The sequence below is a fragment of the Sinohyriopsis cumingii genome, chromosome 16 (assembly GCF_028554795.1).
Source record: "Sinohyriopsis cumingii isolate HCF-2022 chromosome 16, ASM2855479v2, whole genome shotgun sequence".
In the NCBI taxonomy this organism is placed as follows: domain Eukaryota; kingdom Metazoa; phylum Mollusca; class Bivalvia; order Unionida; family Unionidae; genus Sinohyriopsis; species Sinohyriopsis cumingii.
The window spans coordinates 93,163,358-93,179,600 of record NC_142976.1 but is presented as its reverse complement, the minus strand read 5'-3'; the positions used below and the strand labels follow the sequence as shown (position 1 = coordinate 93,179,600).

The 16,243-nt window shown below is 33.3% G+C and overlaps 1 protein-coding gene across 3 annotated transcripts in view; it reads right to left on the bottom strand.

Annotated features, from left to right (window-relative positions):
- Positions 1 to 2,758: 2,758 nt before the first annotated feature.
- The window catches only part of LOC149781001 (deleted in lung and esophageal cancer protein 1-like), a 122,086-nt gene continuing 108,601 nt past the window's right edge, over positions 2,759 to 16,243 (bottom strand). For all 3 annotated transcript variants that reach the window (XM_089938114.1, XM_089938116.1, XM_089938115.1), the window contains 3 exons: positions 15,771 to 15,924; positions 6,020 to 6,143; positions 2,759 to 4,806 (listed from right to left, as the gene is read on the bottom strand). In XM_089938114.1, coding sequence (XP_089794240.1) covers positions 4,683 to 4,806; positions 6,020 to 6,143; positions 15,771 to 15,924 — 402 coding nt within the window. In that variant the 3' untranslated portion in view covers positions 2,759 to 4,682. The remainder of the gene's footprint in view (positions 4,807 to 6,019; positions 6,144 to 15,770; positions 15,925 to 16,243) is intronic.

Below are 16,243 nucleotides of genomic sequence, written 5' to 3'. Positions count from 1 at the left end.
CGGAATCAGGAATCATCCGTTTGAACAAAGGACCAATGTAGTCTTCTACTATTAGGGGTAGTCTGTGTTCTATTAAGAACTCAGTACATAATGCCTCTGCATTTATAAAATTCATGTCCACAATTTAGTTGTACTGTAAAAAAGAAGTTACTTTAGTACTGGAGTTAGTAAAATGAGCTAATCCATGGTTTCTTTGTTTTATCACCATGACCAATATTAAATTCCTTTCCACACAGCCTACAAGATGCGTGAAGCTGCCCTAAAATGGAACACTATTGTGTAATTCATTTTTCATTTCTGAATTGGTTTTTCTTCTTTTCCTAATCCATCTGTGAAATTATTTGAAAAATACTTTTGCTCTAACACATGCATGCACTAGAATAAATCTGCCTTTTTTAGAACCAAATCTTACAGACTGGTTCTGTACCAGATATGAATTAGAACAAAGAATCTATGAGCAAAGATTAAAAGTTATAAAACCAGTCTGTTCTCTCCTAACTTAGCCATACAGCTGCTATAAATAAATTCTGAGGTCAAAAGTTTGTAAGTAGAAACCAGTATGTTTCTTGGAAATAGGGCAGCTGCTATAAATAGAGCAGAATACTGTTAGGAAAGTGTATGCAAGTCTACATACAAGCATACTCTTATGTCGTAGTTACATTGAAGCAATCTTTTATAGAATACGGTCTGTAAGATTAATGGGATGTTAATAAAAATGAGAAGACAAATTATTTTTTTGGAAGGGGATATACCAAAAACATGTAATCCAAATACATTTATGCGTAAGGCGTAATTTAGTGAAAAAAAGTGTAATGATTATGCCAAAAGCATAATGGTTGGCATGTATGGTAATCTGCTTGTGTTTGGCTAGTTTCTTTTTCAAACACATTAATTTTTTCACTCTTGTGCATATAGTCATGACATTTGGTGAGTTTATTGATATTAGAGATGTCATCCACCGTAGTTATCTACTGTTGAGATCACACTGACCTACTTTTCTTAATATGTTACCTACCACTAAGGAGTGGGCTGCAGAATTCTTGTGTTTACATAACATCACCTGTACACTTTGAAACATGACATTGTGTTCTGTTAAAATTAGAGTTTGTCAGATCAGCACATATAGAATTAGCCCCATTTTTCTTTCAAATTATGTCTCATTCTGTCACACTGTCAGATGCCCATCTTCCAGCAAATATGGCCACCATTTCTATAAATGTAAAAACCCATGAACAATATTGTCTGGAAAACTGCGGAATAGAATTATGACCCAACTTGACAGAAAGTCTACTGGCCTTTGAAATATGTACAGATGTTTTCTATTTGCCATCAATTATGGCATTTTTCACTAATAATAGAAAAAAATTAAAATGACTTATAAAAAAGAATGCTAAACAGTATTTGAACCAATCTGACAAAAAGCATCCTGACACTAAGGACCTTTCAGATTATGTAAAGATGCAGATTCATCAACAAATATGAGCCATAACTGAAAATTAAAAAAATGAATGGACTTAATGAATATGACCTATTTCTGTCCGCATTTTTTATTTTAAAAAAATAAATTGATAAATGCAAAGGCTGCTTGTATTACTGTGTTGTTGAATATACAAATTAATTTTGTTCTACAAAAAAAAAAACCACCATTGAGCATGTTCTGGCATTTTTTAAAATTGCAGAATGAAAACTGAACCTGACCCATGAACTACTCTTATATTGACATAGTATACTACTCTTATACTGAAAAGTATACTACTCTTATGTTGACATAGTATACTACTCTTATATTGACATAGTATACTACTCTTATACTGAAAAGTATACTACTCTTATACTGACATAGTATACTATTAGGTTGACATAGTATACTACTCTTATATTGACATATACTATTATATTGACACAGTATATGACTCTTATATTGACATAGTATACTACTCTTATATTGACATAGTATACTTTCAACAAAAATTTAACAATAATAGTTTCATCAATAAACCTTTACTTCAGTGGGTGCTACCATTTGAATTCCAGTGGGTGCTACCATTTGAATTCCCTTTTATCTGTTTATCCAGGTAGGAAATTGAAGAAATTTTCTAACCAAATTTTATGTTTTGTGTTTTGAAAATTTAAAACGTTTTTCATTCATCCTTCATTTTATATTTACACTAAGCAAGAAAAGAAAAATTGTTTTATCTATAAACCTTAACTTAGTGGTCAGTATTTTGCCACTTTTATGATGATGTGTTTTTGAAAATAAAATTGGTGATACTGCTATGTGCTGTTAAAAATGTCACATGTAAGATCCATTTTTGTGACTCACTTAACCAGCAGAGTTAAATGGTAATAAGATACCATACATGCATTGAAAGAAATTCCAAGACAATGTTCCATGCAGGTTGTGACAACAGGCATTCCAAGGTTAACAATTTTCAGAATACTGTGCAATTTTTTATGAAAAAGATGGGTGGTATGGTTATTATTATTATTATTATTGGTTTGCACTTATTAAGGTATGAAAAGGTATTGTCAAATGTGATATAACAGAATGTCAGAAGAAAAAAAATTGGGGTTGGTGGGGGAGGAGTAATTGTATTTTCATAGACTAAAGTCAGGTTGAGAGTCAGGTTTGATTGATGAAGACGTATACTGAGATAACATAAACATGGAACTACCTGACTGCACATCAACAGATATGTTTGAAAGGGGAGGTAATTCATGAAAAGGCTTGATAGCCTACTAACAAAATCGTGGCATATATAATTAATGGAAGTTTTATTCAAATTTAATATTTTTACATTACAGTATGAACAAAACTGCACACATAAAACAACAAATTCAAAAAAAGGATACAACTGCAGAATTGAGGCAAATAGCTACATGTGGGTGGAATAGAAATTTCATAAAAACTTGAATTATACATCTTGTTATAGGATCTGATGCAATAAAATGACTGTACAACTTTTGACAAAATAAGCTGAATATATAATACTTTCAGTAGTAATGCAAATAATATTACAAATAGTAATGTATATATAAAAGTACATTTTATATGTATGTACATAGGACATGGATATAAAATGCTGAAGCAAATCTTAATTCCTTCTTACACTAATTGCCAAATGTAGAAACATGCAATCAAATTCAGTTAATTTTTGTCCACTGACTTTTGTGACAGAGCTGTAGAGTTACTGGACAGACAGTGAAAGGTAACTAAGTTTCATGACTCTCATAGGGGTCAAAGAATTATTATGTGCAAGGAAGTAAAAGTGTCAATCGGTACTTGGGTACCTGCCTGTTGATAATAACTCAGAAAATAAAATGGGCAACCAGATACCTTCAAGAAAAAAAATGTTTTCAAGTTCAGATCAAAGACATCAGGAGTAAGCAAGACACAGAATAACGATTACAGTTTGAGGCTCGTTTCTTGTTACTTTTTGCTACTGCACATTTATCTATCGTTAGACCTCTAATTTTTTTTATTTTCTATTTATAGTAACTGTATATGAAACAGTTGTAACAAATGTGTTTCTTGAATGTGAAACCACATGTCAACAGATTCATTATATTTTCATACACACAGACTTAGTGGACCAAATTAAATTGAAGAAAAAAAAGCCACATAATAACAGAAACGAGATTTATCAAAGTGACTTTTGAATGTTGTATGACTGAAAAATGTTAGAGGAGGGATTTTGTTAAATTTCAAAACATGCTGCCACAGGAAAAGGATAAATCAACAGCACTTGCAAATTTTGAAAGAAGAATTCAAAAGTGATGTAATACAGCATTCATTATTGGTGGACTTCATGACCAGTCAGTGAAAGTTATACACGTATTATAGTTAAAGTGAGTGTTATGCATAATACTTTATCAGGTTTTGATGTGATTTTGATTACTAACATAGCTTGAACAATTCTGTGGTCATATTGCTATGATGTCTGCAGTGTGGCAGTTTATAGTGATTCTAGTACTGGGGCATCATGCCACACACATGTGGCATGATGTCCCACCCAGTCACATTATCCTGACACCAGGCCGACCTAACACTAACCTCTTAATGCTGAACGCCAAGCAAGGCAGCTGTTAGTATCATTTTTATAAGTCTTTTGGTTATGACTGAGCCAGGGATCCACAAGTTGATCAATAACCTTGACCTTAAAGATACAACCCTGAATGCGTTATGTGACAGACCATTACAGTGAGAAAATAAGCATGCCAAAATTTATCCATTTACGCGAGTTAAAATGCAAAAAAACAAGAACTAGATCTTTATATGAAGAATGGATACTGAAAATGGTATCATATACCACACATCTACAAGTCAAACAAGTTTCATTCATGTATCTTGGATGGCTCTTAACTTATTGACAAAGGAGGAGAAAATGCTTTAGAAAACTCTAAAAAAATATTGACCTGTGGCCATGTATTTGATTGGTATGCAATATGCTGTATGTCACCTTTTTGTCATGATATATTTGTGTGCGAATTTAAATCCATTTATCTCTAATGGTTTTAAAGTTACAAGGTGGAAAGTAAAATACTGTCTCATGCAATTAGAAGAAACAATGTATAGTAAAACTATATATAATTGTGAACAGGGAAATAACCATGTTCACACAAAATTTTATGTGATAGTAGGTTGAATTTCTTAACATTCTGTTAATGGGCCATGATGAAATTTAGGCATCCAATACGGCATCATGCTTTTCATCATATGATCCTTGACCTCGGACGTACAGTCGTCTTGGCAATTCCCCAAGGATGCCATGGAAGGTGAAGGTCGCTTCATAATGCTCGGCATGCCTGGAAGAACAAGATTGTTTACATTGATGTCTGGAAAGTGCTTTGATCTTTATGTATGCTTTTACTCAAACAATTTAGGAATTTATGGCAAAGTACAATACTGTAGTATAATTTTGTTAATTTATAAAATATACTGAGGTCTTGCAATGCTGACACAGAAATATGAATTTACAATACAATCACTGATAACACAGCATGCTTGTATGGCATCCTTTTGTAGTATTACAGTGAGGAATCTGTGTACTATGAACAATGTATCTAGTACAAGGTGTCCTAACTTGTGACACAGTACACTTATATGGCTTCCTTGAACAGTGTTATATTGAAGAAAGGCAGCACTATGTATAATTTACCTGGTATAAGTTGTCCTCATTTATGACAGTACACTTGTATGGTTTCCTTGAACAGTGTTATAACGAGGAATCAGTATACATGTGTAATGTACCCAGTATAAGGTGACTTCATTACACAGTGCACTTGTATGACTTCCTTGCACAGGGCTACAAAAGGAATCACTCTGTACCAGGTATGAAGTACCTAGTATTGTGACCTCATAACATGATACCCTTCTATGGCTTCTTTGAGCAGCCATATACTGAAGAAAGGCAGTACCATCTATAAAATACTTGGTATAAGGTGACCTCACTTATAATACATTACACTTGGATGGCTTCCTTGAGCAGTATTATAACACAGCACACTATGTATGCCCTTCTTTAACAGTGCTACAAAATTTAAGGAATCACTCTGTACGATGTATGAAGTTATTACTATAAAGTGACTTCACTCATAACAAAGTACACTTGTATGGCTACCTGTGTACCTGTGTTGTAATAAGTAATATATATATATATATATATATATATATATATATATATATATATATATATATATATATATATATATATATATATCCAGTTTAAGCCATACTTGATTATAACATTGTAGTTTTATAGCTTCCTTGAGCATTGCTGTATTGAAGGATAGCTGTATCATTATAGAAGCGAACTCTAACATGCAGATTCTAAATGTATAATAGATATGCAGGATAACTCTATGATGCAGTTTTATCCTAAGGGACTTGACAAGCAATGAATATTTCCACTTCAAAAACCATTTGTTTCAACTCAATCAATATTCTGATACTGCCACAAGGCCCTGTATAAGTTTATAAAACCAATTAATGATGCAAAATTTATTTTGTGTTACTTACTTGGCAACAAAGAATACATGTAACAAACATTTGCTGTTGCTAACATAAGTAATGTGTGCCTCCAGAAGCCCACTGGAAGGGTCCACTCGAAACGTGTCCAAAGCACAGGTGTCTGATCTTGACTCTGTAATGAAATGTGCATGTACATTTTTAGTATACAGTAATTTGGCATTATGAAGTCAAATGTTGAGGTCATTTACAATTTATGATCAACAAGCAATGTATTATAAGATAAAAACATTGCAATACTAGCTGTTCTGCCACGATCCATTCATCCAGTGTTGGGGAAAGATAGTTCATTTCAAACTGTAATTGATTGCCAGTTTTAAAAGGACTCTAATTTCTGCTTTTGATGTTCTGTTTTATGTACTACCACATCCGTTCTTATAAATCTGAGTTAAAAGTGTCTTTTTACAGATGGTGAGTAAGTTACAGTTACATTTCAAACAGACAAAAGCTATTGTCAGTGTTAAGTTACAGTTACATTTCAAACAAACAAAAACTATTGTCAGTGTTAAGTTACAGTTACATTTCAAACAGACAAAAGCTACTGTCAGTGTTAAGTTACAGTTACATTATAAACAGACAAAAGCTATTGTCAGTGTTAAGTTGCAGTTACATTTTAAACTGACAAAAGCTATTGTCAGCGTTAAGTTACAGTTACATTTCAAACTGACGAAAGCTATTGTCAGTGTTAAGTTACAGTTACATTTCAAACAGACAAAAGCTACTGTCAGAGTTACAGAATAAGTTAAAGTTACATCTCAAATAGATGAAAGCTGTTTTCAGTCAGTAAGTTTCAGTACATTTCAAACAGATGAAAGCTACTGTCATGTGAAGAGTCAGTTATAGTTACATTGTAACAGATGAAAGCTATTGTCATGTGAAGAGTCAGTTATAGTTACATTATAACAGATGAAAGCTACTGTCATGTGAAGAGTCAGTTACAGTTACAATATAACAGATGAAAGCTATTGTTGTGTGAAGAGTCAGTTATACAGTTACATTATAACAGATGAAAGCTATTGTTGTGTGAAGAGTCAGCTATACAGTTACATTGTAACAGATGAAATCTTATAATTGTCATGTGAAGAGTCAGTTATAGTTACATTATAACAGATGAAAGCTATTGTCATGTGAAGAGTCAGTTATAGCTGCATTATAACAGATGAAAGCTACTGTCATGTGAAGAGTCAGTTATACAGTTATATTATAACAGATGAAAGTTATTGCTGTGATGTCAAGTCAGTTATAACTGCATTGCAACTGATGAAACCTATTGTCATGAGAAGAGTCAGTTATAGTTGCATTACAAAAGATGAAAGCTATTGTCTTGTGAAGAGCCGGTTATAGTTGCATTATAACAGATGAAAGCTATTGTCATGTGAAGATTCAGTTACAGTTACATTATAACAGATGAAAGCTATTGTCATGTGAAGAGTCAGTTATAGTTACATTTTAACAGATGAAAGCTATTGCTGTGATGTCAAGTCAGCTATAGTTACATTATAACAGATGAAAGCTATTGTTGTGTGAAGAGTCAGTTACAGTTACATTATAACAGATGAAGGCTATTGTCGTGTGAAGAGTCAGTTACAGTTACATTATAACAGATGAAAGCTATTGTCGAGTGAAGAGTCAGTTATAGTTACATTATAACAGATGAAAGCTACTGCTGTGATGTTGAGTCAGTTATAGTTACATTGTAACAATGAAAGCTATTGTCATGATGTCGAGTCAGTTATAGTTACATTATAACAGATGAAAGCTATTGTCATGTGAAGAGTCAGTTACAGTTACATTATAATAGATGAAAGCTATTGCTGTGATGTCGAGCCAGTTATAGTTACATTATAACAGTCAAAGCTATTGTCGCGTGAAGAGTCAGTTATAGTTACATTATAAGCGATGAAAGCTGTTGTCGTGTGAAGAGTCAGTTGTAGTTACATTATAACAGATGAAAGCTATTGTCGTGTGAAGAGTCAGTTATAGGTGTAAAATATTTCCCTAACATTCCTAATGACTTGTTTCAGACTTTTAATTTGGTGTGTTCCTATTAATCTGGTCTCTTGTCTCCATCCCATATTATTCACACAAAAAAGGCAAAATTCCAAAAGCCAAGGTGCTGCAGTCCAAATTTTGGGTTTAATTTTTCAGTAGTATTGAGTTTCCCATGTCAATGAATGTGTTACACCAGAACTGAGTAAGTCATTAATTGTTGCTGTTGTTGCTATAGGGTTTAACGCCATTTTTCAGCACATGATAGGCTATACATGGTGGCCAGTATTAATGGTGGAGGAAGAACCACCAACCCACGAGAGGCTACTGGCAAGCTTTCTCACATAACCACATGAGCCGAATCCGAGACTTGAACCCACGCAGACAGAGGTGAGATGGCAGTGATCCGTAATGGAGAGTGCTTTAGGCCACTCGGGGCCCCGAGTAAGTCATTAAAGTATGGTTGCAACATTTACATGTGTAAATGGCTTTTTTACTGCCTTAAACGTTTACAAAATTGGTAACCATCTGGTGTTGACCAATGCACATGCAAACAGTTGACCAGTGCACATGCAAACAGTTGACCAATGCACATGCAAACAGCTTAGTTTAGTTTACTGCTTGTAAATTTACAAAACTGGTAACCATGTAAATGAACATGTCCAGGCAGTATGTCCCAGTTGCATTATCGATTTATTCATGATGTATATATATGTAGCAGTAGGAAACAATATCACAGTGATCCTAGGGATGTTTCATGTGATTTTCCAATATGTTCACAAAAGACATGTCTTAAAAATGAATCCCATAATATTAATGGGTCATAGATATACGGCAAATAAGGCAATTACAAACCCCATGATGTATGGCATTGTCAAAGGTTTACTTATCAATAACTGTCAGCTGTAAATCTAACATGTTTCAAATTGGTCAGATTAAATAGCATCATTTTGGTTATTGTATACTGTGTACACATTTTAAAAAATGTTGGTAAATATTGCAGCCTAACATTTGAGTGATGCCAATTGTTCAAGTGAATTATGTCATCAAAGTGTTACTGTACTTGTGGATTAACATTATGAAAATGACTACCAAAATACTGACAAACTACCAAACCTGCTTACCCTTACAATTTTGCCATAAGTCTTAAGAAAATGATCCTTAAAATACAAACTCACAGAAAAAAATAAAAAAGTATGGAAAATGCTTGTTATAAAAAAATCCACATAACTGGTTCATCCATGTTTGATTTGGATCCGGGATTCATATAGATAGTTCCTGAATGATGTCATCAGCAGCCTTATTTGTGGTATGCAGGCCGATTTACCTTTGAGTTTATATGGTGTTTGGAAGTTGAAATAAAATTTTTGAATCTGACGATACTGTTACAAAACATACATGCATAAATAAAACGCAAATCAGATTTTCTGTTAGTATTGATATTAATTTATAGGCTTATTTTGCTTAAGTTTCGGCTTGTTCAATTTTTCAATTTTGGTGGTTCCACATATTAGAAACTGCCAGGCTGCCCATCTTCCAGGTAAAATGAGCAGAATATCATCTGCTAGTGACCTTATCAGGAAGCATCTATTAGAATAAGTGGAATTAAGCATGGAACCAGACTAACTTTACAGCAGTACCTCAGATGCTTTAAACTGCACATATGTTTTCATGTAAAGCATCTGCATGATCTAACTGTTGATTATAGTTTTTTTCCAAATGACGTCCAGCAAGTGATGCATGTTGAAGATGAAGCAGAAATTAAACCTCTTAAAAAGTGTTAATAATCAGTACAGAAGAATAAAAAAGAATATTCAGATTCTTCTGAATTAAAGTAGGAAGTGACACAATTAAGTTTATTGGACATCACGTGTCTATTTGATTATGGCTTGTGGCAGGAGGTTTGATTGCCGTCCTCATGTGAAATGTGAAATAAATCCAAGAACTGCGTCAAGTTCAGAGTTAGCAACAACCCATTGAACTGCATAGCCCGGTTTGGAACTAAAGTGTTGTACCACTGTACTAGTGGTAAATAAGGTCTACATGTACTTTACAAACTTTTCAGTTGAATGTAACGTTTACCATCATTGCATGTATCAAATACTGAACTTTGAAATATGTTTTACAGCTTTACAATAACAGTTTGATATTTTGTTACGACATTCTGAAAAATTGTCGAACTTACAGAAAAAATATCAACGGTCTCATCAGGTTTGGCCGGTTTGCATTACACAAAATGAACCAACTATGGTACAGTACAATCATGATTGTGAAGAGTGATGTGGAGTGCAGTTCAGTGACATATACTGCTGTATTTATACATGTATAAGGTGGCGCTCACCAGATAATATGTACTTTTGAGAGAGTGACATATGTAAGGTGAAGTAGTTCGCATTTAAAACATGCACAGTGGAGAGAATGTTGGCATATCTCTATGCTACATTAATGTAATGTGGATGATATTTCTTTTGGATATTGTACTTTTGGAAATTTTACATGATTTAAGTACACTGCTAACTAAAATGACTGCTCCCTTGTGTTAAAAAATCAGTCTGAATTAGTCTAAAGTGCACTATACACAGCAGCTATTAAAATAGGGAAAATGAATTTTGCCAGACTAGACAATACCAGCTTCTGGAAGTGCAATGAATGAATTACCAAATATATAAAATGTAAAAAAAGTTATCGGCTCTTTTTTATACAATTGACCTCTGAAGTTCAGGAAGTGAAAATGACCAAGTAGAGCTAGCACTTTTTTGAAAGGTGCACATTTGAAGTAAGGCCAAGCTGTATACTCTATAACCCATAGTACACCCATCAATCATACACCAAAATAAAGGGAATTAAAGGTTCTTTGCATTATACCTAAGATATACAATGTCTTTTTTAAATAGCCAGTATAACCAGTGAGGAGAGCCGGGGAAATTCTTTTTCTTTAAAATCCTAACCCTATGCAAAATGCGAAACTGTATAGCGCCACCTTAAAGAAAATATAAAAATGTTTGCAATTATTTTTTTTATTTTCATATAATTATGTATGATGTTCTGAATAAAATGGTACATTCATATTGATGTTAAGCATGAAAATAAGCTAATTATGATCATTTTTCTCTTGCTTACATAATGTGCCATGAGGTATGTTTGTGTGAGTAGTGACCTTAATTATGGGGAAATTAGAAGTCTTAGAATATAGGAATAGAGTCAACTTAAATTTAAAACTGTTGCAATAAGTGACAGAAATATATGGTGAAAATGTTTCTTTTCATTAATTTGCAATGAAATAAAAAATAAATGAAGAGAAAGTAAATTCGCTTCTTCCATATTAAACAATAGGCAAATATTTTACACTCTGACCTTTGACCTTTATGAACCTGATGAGTTACCTCCCTTTTCTAATTGTAAAATTCATTGTTGATCTCTCTGAAATAATTCTGGCTAGTTTCATGTCATTCAGCATAACACTGGTTGCTATGTTTACAAAATGTAATGTGCATTCTTAAAATAGCTCACTTTTATCATGGGGGGGGAGGCTGGACTTGTTCGAGACTCTGACACTCATAAATACTGTTCTGTGGGGGAAAAGGCAGGAGAATTATTCAGAAGGATTGTTTTGATGCTTGCGACTTAAATGTTTCAGCCATATAAACATAATTAAATCATACAAAAATAATACCTATATCTTCTTTATGTTGGCGCTCACCAGATAATATGTACTTTTGAGAGAGTGACATATGTAAGGTGAAGTAGTTCGCATTTAAAACATGCACAGTGGAGAGAATGTTTGCATACCTCTATGCTACATTAATGTAATGTGGATGATATTTCTTTTGGATATTGTACTTTTGGAAATTTTACATGATTTAAGTACACTGCTAACTAAAATGACTGCTCCCTTGTGTTAAAAAATCAGTCTGAATTAGTCTAAAGTGCACTATACATAGCAGCTATTAAAATAGGGAAAATGAATTTTGCCAGACTAGACAATACCAGCTTCTGAAAGTGTCTTTTTTAAATAGCCAGTATAACCAGTGAGGAAAGCCGGGGACATTCTTTTTCTTTAAATTCCTAACCCTATGCAAAATGCGAAACTGTATAGCGCCACCTTAAAGAAAATAAAAAAATGTTTGCAATTATTTTTTTTTATTTTCATATAATTATGTATGATGTTCTGAATAAAATGGTACATTCATATTGCATTTAAGCATGAAAATAAGCTAATTATGATCATTTTTCTCTTGCTTACATAATTTGCCATGAGGTATGTTTGTGTGAGTAGAGACCTTAATTATGGGGAAATTAGAAGACTTAGAATATAGGAATAGAATCAACTTAAATTTAAAACTGTTGCAATAAGTGACAGAAATATATGGTGAAAATGTTTCTTTTCATTTATTTGCAATGAAATAAAAAAATAAATGAAGAGAAAGTGAATTCGCTTCTTCCATATTAAACAATAGGCAAATATTTTACACTTTGACCTTTGACCTTTATGAAGCTGATGAGTTACCTCCCTTTTCTAATTGTAAAATTCATTGTTGATATCTCAGAAATAATTCTGGCTAGTTTCATGTTCCTGTCATTCAGCATAACATTGGTTGCTATGTTTACAAAATGTAATGTGCATTCTTAAAATAGCTCACTTTTATCATGGGGGGGGGTAGGCTGGACTTGTTAGAGACTCTGACACTCATAAATACTGTTCTGTGGGAAAAAAGGCAGGAGAATTATTCATAAGGATTGTTTTGATGCTTGCGACTTAAATGTTTCAGCCATATAAACATAATTAAATCATAAAAAAATAATACCTACATCTTCTTTATGGTGGCGCTCACCAGATAATATGTACTTTTGAGAGAGTGACGTATGTAAGGTGAAGTAGTTCGCATTTAAAACATGCACAGTGGAGAGAACGTTTGCATACCTCTATGCTACATTAATGTAATGTGGATGATATTTCTTTTGGATATTGTACTTTTGGAAATTTTACATGATTTAAGTACACTGCTAACTAAAATGACTGCTCCCTTGTGTTAAAAAATCAGTCTGAATTAGTCTAAAGTACACTATACATAGCAGCTATTAAAATAGGGAAAATGAATTTTGCCAGACTAGACAATACCAGCTTCTGAAAGTGCAATGAATGAATTACCAAATATATAAAATGTAAAAAAAGTTATCAGCTCTTTTTTATACAATTGACCTCTGAAGTTCAGGAAGTGAAAATGACCAAGTAGAGCTAGCACTTTTTTGAAAGGTGCACATTTGAAGTAAGGCCAAGCTGTATACTCTATAACCCATAGTACACCCATCAATCATACACCAAAATAAAGGGAATTAAAGGTTCTTTGCATTATACCTAAGATATACAAGGTCTTTTTTAAATAGCCAGTATAACCAGTGAGGAAAGCCGGGGACATTCTTTTTCTTTAAATTCCTAACCCTATGCAAAATGCAAAACTGTATAGCGCCACCATAGCGCCACCTAAGGTGGCGCTATACAGTTTCGCATTTTGCATAGGGTTAGGAATTTAAAGAAAAAGAATGTCCCCGGCTTTCCTCACTGGTTATACTGGCTATTTAAAAAAGACCTTGTATATCTTAGGTATAATGCAAAGAACCTTTAATTCCCTTTATTTTGGTGTATGATTGATGGGTGTACTATGGGTTATAGAGTATACAGCTTGGCCTTACTTCAAATGTGCACCTTTCAAAAAAGTGCTAGCTCTACTTGGTCATTTTCACTTCCTGAACTTCAGAGGTCATTTGTATAAAAAAGAGCCGATAACTTTTTTTACATTTTATATATTTGGTAATTCATTCATTGCACTTTCAGAAGCTGGTATTGTCTAGTCTGGCAAAATTCATTTTCCCTATTTTAATAGCTGCTATGTATAGTGTACTTTAGACTAATTCAGACTGATTTTTTAACACAAGGGAGCAGTCATTTTAGTTAGCAGTGTGCTTAAATCATGTAAAATTTCCAAAAGTACAATATCCAAAAGAAATATCATCCACATTACATTAATGTAGCATAGAGGTATGCAAACATTCTCTCCACTGTGCATGTTTTAAATGCGAACTACTTCACCTTACATACGTCACTCTCTCAAAAGTACTTATTATCTGGTGAGCGCCACCATAAAGAAGATGTAGGTATTATTTTTTTTGATTTAATTATGTTTATATGGCTGAAACATTTAAGTCGCAAGCATCAAAACAATCCTTATGAATAATTCTCGTGCTTTTTTCCCCACAGAACAGTATTTATGAGTGTCAGAGTCTCTAACAAGTCCAGCCTCCCCCCCCATGATAAAAGTGAGCGATTTTAAGAATGCACATTACATTTTGTAAACATAGCAACCAATGTTATGCTGAATGATAGGAACATGAAACTAGCCAGAATTATTTCTGAGATATCAACAATGAATTTTACAATTAGAAAAGGGAGGTAACTCATCAGCTTCATAAAGGTCAAAGGTCAAAGTGTAAAATATTTGCCTATTGTTTAATATGGAAGAAGCGAATTCACTTTCTCATCATTTATTTTTTTATTTCATTGCAAATAAATGAAAAGAAACATTTTCACCATATATTTCTGTCACTTATTGCAACAGTTTTAAATTTAAGTTGACTCTATTCCTATATTCTAAGTCTTCTAATTTCCCCATAATTAAGGTCACTACTCACACAAACATACCTCATGGCAAATTATGTAAGCAAGAGAAAAATGATCATAATTAGCTTATTTTCATGCTTAAACGCAATATGAATGTACCATTTTATTCAGAACATCATACATAATTATATGAAAATAAAAAAAAATAATTGCAAACATTTTTTTATTTTCTTTAAGGTGGCGCTATACAGTTTCGCATTTTGCATAGGGTTGGGAATTTAAAGAAAAAGAATGTCCCCGGCTTTCCTCACTGGTTATACTGGCTATTTAAAAAAGACCTTGTATATCTTAGGTATAATGCAAAGAACCTTTAATTCCCTTTATTTTGGTGTATGATTGATGGGTGTACTATGGGTTATAGAGTATACAGCTTGGCCTTACTTCAAATGTGCACCTTTCAAAAAAGTGCTAGCTCTACTTGGTCATTTTCACTTCCTGAATTTCAGAGGTCATTTGTATAAAAAAGAGCCGATAACTTTTTTTACATTTTATATATTTGGTAATTCATTCATTGCACTTTCAGAAGCTGGTATTGTCTAGTCTGGCAAAATTCATTTTCCCTATTTTAATAGCTGCTAAGTATAGTGTACTTTAGACTAATTCAGACTGATTTTTTAACACAAGGGAGCAGTCATTTTAGTTAGCAGTGTGCTTAAATCATGTAAAATTTCCAAAAGTACAATATCCAAAAGAAATATCATCCACATTACATTAATGTAGCATAGAGGTATGCAAACATTCTCTCCACTGTGCATGTTTTAAATGCGAACTACTTCACCTTACATACGTCACTCTCTCAAAAGTACTTATTATCTGGTGAGCGCCACCTAACACATGTTTACCTCCAAATAGAAGATTCTCATGTATAACACATGTTTACCTCCAAATAGAAGATTCTCATGTATAACACATGTTTACCTCCAAATAGAAGATTCTCAGATCTGTCTTCATGTAATGCAACAGCAGATATGTATTTTACACTTTTTTTCCTCACCCCCATGAATGATTTTAAAGGAATAGCTTGAAACATGCCCATACATAACGCGCACAAGATATGTAAGCAGTACCCTGGCTTACCGATGCCGACTGACCAGCTGGTGTGAGAGGAGGTGTTGTTGAAGATCATAAGTTGCAACTCCCGAACCTGACCTACCAGACATGTGCCAAAATCTAGCGACTCCTTTGACAACTCAAGCTGTGGCACAATCAGAGTTGCATGGAGAGGCACAACCTGGAATTAAATAATCAGATAATTCTAGTAACTGTCCATATCATCAGCATCAAACACTATATTTACCTCATATAACTGTCACACAATTTCAAACAGACCCAGATCTGCAATGACATTAACATAATAACATATCAGGGAATAGGCTGTTTACTTCATTTATAGAACCAGGCCTCAGTGTAAAACAGGCCTCAGAGTCATGAAACTGTTGTGCACAAAAACTGAACTATGACTCAGGACTCAAAAATTCTAAAACAGTGTCTTTAAATATCATCAAAATGTGAAGTATATGCACAGATACTCATGGTATGATAACATGATA